The 7,011-nt window shown below is 42.3% G+C and overlaps 1 protein-coding gene across 1 annotated transcript; it reads left to right on the top strand.

Moving 5' to 3' along the window:
• Nucleotides 1–993: 993 nt before the first annotated feature.
• gbx2 (gastrulation brain homeobox 2) lies at nucleotides 994–4,767 on the top strand. The gene is made up of 2 exons (XM_035766552.2): nucleotides 994–2,017; nucleotides 3,440–4,767. The coding sequence occupies exons 1-2, from the start codon at nucleotides 1,504–1,506 to the stop codon at nucleotides 3,949–3,951; spliced, it is 1,026 nt and encodes a 341-aa protein (XP_035622445.1). The 5' UTR covers nucleotides 994–1,503; the 3' UTR covers nucleotides 3,952–4,767.
• Nucleotides 4,768–7,011: the final 2,244 nt, after the last annotated feature.

Below are 7,011 nucleotides of genomic sequence, written 5' to 3'. Positions count from 1 at the left end.
TAACCTCCATCTCTATATCTAACCTCCATCTCTATATCTACCCTCCATCTCTATATCTACCCTCCATCTCTATATCTAACCTCCATCTCTATATCTACCCTCCATATCTTCATCTCCCCTCCATCTCTGTATCTAACCTCCATATCTAACCTCCATCTCTATATCTACCCTCCATATCTATATCTACCCTCCATATCTATATCTACCCTCCATCTTTATATCTAACCTCCATATCTTCATCTCCCCTCCCTCTCTCCATCTCTCCATCTAACCTCCATCTCCAGCTCTCACTTCATCTGAAGGCCCATTGGTAGCCTGGTCAGTAGTGAATGTGGACCTTCCACTGTTTGATCTGAGCTTCCTTTAGGTACAAGAGGACATAATATCAGGGAACAGTCTTTTCGTCATTCTGAAAAGGTGGAACAGGTTTTTTTTTATCAGCACACACAAAGCAACAACACACGCATACACACACACACATTCAGTACTAGGGTTGGAAAATTCTGTTTACTTTCAATAGCTTCCCTGGTTTTCCAAAAATCCTGGTTGGAAGATTCCGAATTTTCTACTTATTTCCTCCAACCCGGACTTCGGGAAAACCAGGGAATTTATTGACAGTTCACATACTTTTGCAACCCTATTCAGTACAAATAGTTATTTTTATGTTCTATACATTTAATGTAAGGAAGACAGTTGTAGTCAATATGTGTGCGTGCATATTGCATGTGTAGCCTGGCTAATTCCCATTTGCATTATGGTCCCTTAGGATGTGTATAGCCTACGCTTTACAAATCCACATAATTGGCATTTATTTCCTAGACCCAGACCGAAGCCAGCCCTCACAGGTCTATGTGACGAATGACAGCTAGGCTAGCCCAACAGTTTAACAGCGACCAATGAAATGCGAGAGTGCGATGAGAGGGTGGTCCTTGCGAGTGGAAGAGCCGATCAAACAGAGGGAGCGTAATTTAAACTCCTCGCTTAACATCTGGATGTTGTAGAACGGAGTAGCATCACTCTACTCTCTGGAGTGAGTTAGACAGACGTGCGGAAACCGAGTATCGTAGAATATAAGATTGTTGTTGTCAAATGGTCAGAACGTCAGCAACAACTCGAGGATATTGATTGGCACTTGGAATGGGCTTTGGCTACCGCTATCGGAGCGCAAGGTAAACCAAAAGGGGCCACATGAGTTCTGCTATATTCGGAAACCACCACGGCTCCAAGTTGGCAGCCAATTCTGTTGATCTGGACACATCTCCACTCTCCAGTATCGTGTGTCGACCATCTGCAATGTTGATGGGATGGTTTTATTTAATCGCGAGAAACGAACAAATAATCACGGGATTACCAAAACGTCGACATTTCTAAGGTCGGTTGTCTGTCGAATAACAACGTTGTGAAGTTGGTGACTTCCGAACCCAAGGAAGACTGCAGGTGTCATCGCTCCCTTCCATTTCTCCAGTAACATTTCCTTGATTGACATTCCTTCCATCAGATCATATGAGTGCAGCGTTCAGCCCTTCGTTTATGATGATGCAGCGCCCACTGGGAAGCACCACTGCCTTCAGTATCGACTCTCTGATCGGCGGTCCCCCTCAGCCCAGCCCGGGACACTTCGTCTACACCGGTTACCCCATGTTCATGCCGTACCGGTCAGTGGTGCTCCCACCGCACCCTCCGCCGCCCCCTGCCCTACCCCAGTCCGCCCTGCAGCAGGGGCTCTCGGCTACCCATCCGCACCACCAGATCCCCAGCCTCCAGAACTCTTTCTGCTCTAGCCTGGCTCAGGGCATGGCGCTCACCTCCACCCTGATGGCCAGCCTGCCTGGAGGGTTCTCGGCTTCACAGCAGCACCAGGAGGCGGCGAGGAAGTTCGGTTCGCAGTCTCTCCACGCCGCCTTCAATAAATCTCAGGACATTCGTTTGGATGGGGATGACGGAAAGACATTTCTAGGAAAGGAGTCCGCGACGCTCCCCTCCTACCACGACTCAGAGCCATTGCAGTCATCCACAGGTACAGTAAACTGTGTTTTGTCTGGACTCTGCTGGACAGGGTTGTTTACTTGAGGTTATATTGAGGAAACGTTTGACTGTGTTTGGGATTTGTGGCTGTCTTGAGCTTGGACGCACTAACTGTAAGTCACTCTGAACAAGAGCGTCTGCTAAATGACTAAAATGTAACCTAGTGTTCTTGGATAAATTAGATATTATTTGTAAGTTGTAAAAGAGAAGTTCAAAGCGAACACTCGTATTTATTAGGCCTATTATAAAGATAAATAAATACATAAATAAATAATAGTGCACATTTGCGAGGTTCCTTATAAGAAGTAATTCGAACTCTAAACTTTATCTCATTAATTATGCTATTAGGCCTATTAGCTAACGGACCAATATTATCAATAGACCTACGTCATCAATGTACAAAAAAATGACCCAAGTGCCATTTGAGGATAACATTTAACATTACATTTAAGTCATTTAGCAGACGCTCTTATCCAGAGCAATAAGTTCTACTCCCTCAGTGTTGGCGTAGGCTATATCTTGTGCATTTCACATCAAATGACAACGATTAAAGTATAGTGATAGAAAGTGTCAGTTGCCCCTGAGTGAAAAATGTGTCTTCTTCTTCAAAAAAAACGAATTCTTTACATGGACGCTTAGATATTTTATCGTGAGAAGCTTGACATGATATCCGCATATCAAATACGTTTATTTCAGGCTTTTCAATGAATAGTGCCTGGGGGCAAACTAAATGACTAAATTAGCCTATTTTAATTGAAGGATGGGAAAGCGCCTGCAGTATTTGAGTGTCTATAAAACTGTGATCAGAATTCAAAGTCGACCGAGTCATTTATATGAGGGTCTGTATGTATTATGAAATACATGTAAGAAACACTAACTCCGGAAGTGCGTTTAAGATATTGTATAATATAAATAAATTGATTTTGTCTCTAAAATGAATGGAATTATAGTAAGCGCGAGGCCTATTTCATACATGATATGTGTCATGATATAGCCGATGGGCCAAATTCGATAAATATTTACTTAAAATAACTAAAATACTACTTTACTAAAATAACTTTCACTTCACTTAAATACGTCCAGAGACATAATATAATTTGTTCCTAATTTGCTCCATAATATAATAGGCTATTGTTTTCCTCTAACACAATATGTAGTCTGCTCGTGGGTTTTCCTCAGGAAACGACATGTTGATACAATACACACAACGTTAGTGATTCATCAAATGTAGAAGAAAAGTTGCTTGTTTTTTTAAAGCAAAATATTTATTTAAAAGTATAATTGTGGTTATCCATTATATAAACTCATAAACTGTCGCATATCAGTCCATTATAGGTTACACATTGTCATTTACTTTTCTATTTTGAGGTCAATATAACCTAAACTAACCTGTTCTATTTCCTTACCCACACAGCCAGAACCCACGGCAAAGAAGACCCGAAAGAGGACGAATGTAATAGAAGAGATGAGAGCTTCTCAATGGACAGCGATTTAGACTACAGCTCCGACGACAACATGACGGGTAACTCGATGTGTCAGAAAGATGATGGGGAGGGTAACGTGGATGAGGGCGTCCACGGGTCCAACGGCACAGGCAGCACCACGTCTACCGGTAAGAACCGGCGGCGGAGAACGGCGTTCACGAGCGAGCAGCTCTTGGAACTGGAGAAGGAGTTCCATTGTAAGAAGTACCTGTCTTTAACGGAACGCTCTCAGATTGCGCATGCCTTGAAACTCAGCGAAGTTCAAGTCAAGATCTGGTTCCAGAACCGGAGGGCCAAGTGGAAGCGCGTAAAGGCTGGTAACGTCAATTCCAAAACCGGCGAGCCCTCTAGGAACCCTAAAATCGTGGTGCCTATCCCTGTGCACGTCAGCCGGTTTGCAATAAGGAGTCAGCACCAACAGTTAGAGCAAGCCAGACCATAACATTTCTTTATGTTAAACCGATGGACGAAATACAGATTGAGTTAATAACACTGTTTAAAAACAGAAAAACAGCACACACGTGATTTTGGAATTGGACTACTGATAATCACAAACCAAGTTAATCCTTTGGTGAGTCTTTGTAAATCTTTGTAAGACAGAGGAGAGCAAATGAATTGATGGTACATTGCTTTTCCTCTGCATTACTGCTGAATCGATCCACTGATGGTAAACTGATTAAATACCAAGACAAAAAAAACTCTAAATGGTGACATATGTATCACCTTGGTTACGAGTGTAAATACCGAGATGGACCATAACTATAACCGCCATGGGACCAAATTGAGGACATTACAACAAGACAACAATACATCCAATTGTACATTTCCGAGATATTGATTAAAAATATAACCTACTTTTACGAAGGACCTTGCTTGTATTGTTGTTGTTTTTGCAGCAGGCGCAAATCAGATCAGAATTAACAGCTTTGTCCCAAAAGGAGCACTTTTATCATTTCTAATTTAAACACCCCCCCAAACCAGTACACATATTGTACACGTAGCCTACAAATATGCTCAGACACCTCAACCATCAATCATCTCCTCCAAAAAGCTAAGAGTGGCCCTGTAAAAGCATCCTACTTCTGTTCTCAGTTTGAGTCTGTTTCCATTGTTTCATTCCATGGTTGCTTGAATGATTTTTCTTCATTGTGACTTTTTCAACAGTCAAGGAGCACGCTGCTAATTTATTTAATATTGTGCAAAAAGTAACTAACATTCCATGACTTATTGAGTAAATAATAAAGTGTGCATTAAAGATGAACCATTAGCAAGTGTCAACAATTTGTCAGTTTGTTTATTGTCATTCCATTTTTGTGCAATTCTATTTGAATTTCAAATCTTTAGCGAAATGACGCATGCGCGGGTTTACAGGTGCTTTCTTGAGTGCTGGGCTTCGAGTTGATCATGACATTTGAATTCCTTGGTTGATTATTATTTTCACCAATATATCAAATGTTAATTTGGGATTATTCAATTTGTTGTCTGCAAGTGACAAATATTATTTTCACAATCCATTAAGGAAGATAATTGGGTATGTATTTTATCTTTGAATTAAGGGTGATTAACGAAACGATTTAGTTTAGATTTAATTTACAACACAATTTATACTATTATTATTAAGACTATTACTTGTAATAACCATGTCATTATACTATTATAATGAAGGACTTTCAGAATTATATCATTTTTCCTGCACCAACTGTGAGTTGTGCAGATATTGCTGAGGCAGGAGCAACTGTGAGGTTTACAGGTAATGCAGAGGCAGGAGCAACTGTGAGGTTTACGGGTAATGCTGAGGCAGGACCAACTGTGAGGTTTACAGGTAATGCAGAGGCAGGAGCAACTGTGAGGTTTACGGGTAATGCAGAGGCAGGAGCAACTGTGAGGTTTACAGGTAATGCAGAGGCAGGAGCAACTGTGAGGTTTACAGGTAATGCAGAGGCAGGAGCAACTGTGAGGTTTACGGGTAATGCAGAGGCAGGAGCAACTGAGGTTTACGGGTAATGCAGCGGCAGGACCAACTGTGAGGTTTACAGGTAATGCAGAGGCAGGACCAACTGTGAGGTTTACAGGTAATGCAGAGGCAGGACCAACTGTGAGGTTTACAGGTAATGCAGAGGCAGGACCAACTGTGAGGTTTACAGGTAATGCTGAGGCAGGACCAACTGTGAGGTTTACAGGTAATGCAGAGGCAGGACCAACTGTGAGGTTTACAGGTAATGCAGAGGCAGGAGCAACTGTGAGGTTTACGGGTAATGCAGCGGCAGGACCAACTGTGAGGTTTACAGGTAATGCAGAGGCAGGACCAACTGTTTATCTCTCCGACAGTAGAGCCATGCAGTCAGCCAGGGAGGTGACAGCTCTGCCCCTCTGCTCCAGCCACCCTCTGGAATTAAGGCCAACCTCGTCGCGTATGTTGGAGCAAATCAACCTGATGCATGCCAACAATAAATATGTAAGAAGATCTCGCTCGGCGACGCAATCTCGTGTTATGACAGGGGGTGGGTCCTATCGGCCAGGGTGAATGAAACTCCAAGGCTCCTCCAAGGCTGTGAGGAACACCAATTCCCATCCGAGTGAAACGTCACGAGCACGGCTGTTTAAGAAGGTCGCAGCCTGGTGTCAGTCTTGATTTTCGGCCTCACCTTGCCCCGGGCCCAGAGCGCCTCATTTACCGGGACAAAGAGGTGACGTGTAAGCCTCCCAGCGCGCCAATTGCTTTGCCATTTAATATTTACATCTATTGAGGTGGACAATTTCATAAATGTATTTTGATAAGATTGGCGACTAAAATACAACGCAGGCCTACTTGCAGGACTTCCCCCTTGTGATCTCTAAGGACATCTTGTTGGTCTCTGTCATGTTCCGCACATGAATAGCCTGCGTTAAGCTCCATCTGTCAGCGCTACCACAGTAGGTCTATAGCCTACCCTAAACATATTAAACCGTTTCAAATGTCACTAGGCTAAATGATTAAATAATCCATTCTGATAATGTATTTATCGGTGTTATATAAACTAATTTAAAACAATATTGGTTATTATAATTCGCCTTTCTTGGAATAGGTTGGATATTAAATATGCTAGGCTACACATTTTAGGACAAATATATTATTTAAATAATCATCTTTTTTTTTTACAATGTTCTAAAAAGCAATTTGTCAAAAAAATAGTTTTTAACAAACACATTTGGAGTTAAATAATATTGTCTACTAGACCTACTGTATATAAATGATACAAGTAAAACCCTCTATTCCAATGAGTATTGATTAAGCCCACAAGTGTCCTCAAATAAGACAACCATCATTCTTTCACAGCTAAAGCATCCTCCAAGATGTTGTTGCAGTAGTTTAACGATCGTTCTGTCGTGTAGCCCCTCTCCGTCTCTCTGGCAGCATTTAGACAGCGCGCTATTCCCCCCCGGCAACAACAACGCTATTATCGTCACGCGCATCATTTAACCCAGGCAAGCGCCGCACGTCACGCACCTGAACAACATTTTG

This window comes from Oncorhynchus keta, unplaced genomic scaffold (genome assembly GCF_023373465.1).
Source record: "Oncorhynchus keta strain PuntledgeMale-10-30-2019 unplaced genomic scaffold, Oket_V2 Un_scaffold_17296_pilon_pilon, whole genome shotgun sequence".
Lineage (NCBI taxonomy): Eukaryota > Metazoa > Chordata > Actinopteri > Salmoniformes > Salmonidae > Oncorhynchus > Oncorhynchus keta.
Note: the sequence above shows the minus strand (reverse complement) of the source record. Positions and strands in the feature narration are given on the sequence as shown.

Coding starts and splice junctions, on each gene's coding strand:
- gbx2 (XM_035766552.2), top strand. CDS start 1,504: ATGAGTGCAGCGTTCAGCCCTTCGTTTATGATGATGCAGCGCCCACTG. Junction 2,018..3,439: donor GCCATTGCAGTCATCCACAG/GTACAGTAAACT, acceptor TTACCCACACAG/CCAGAACCCACGGCAAAGAA.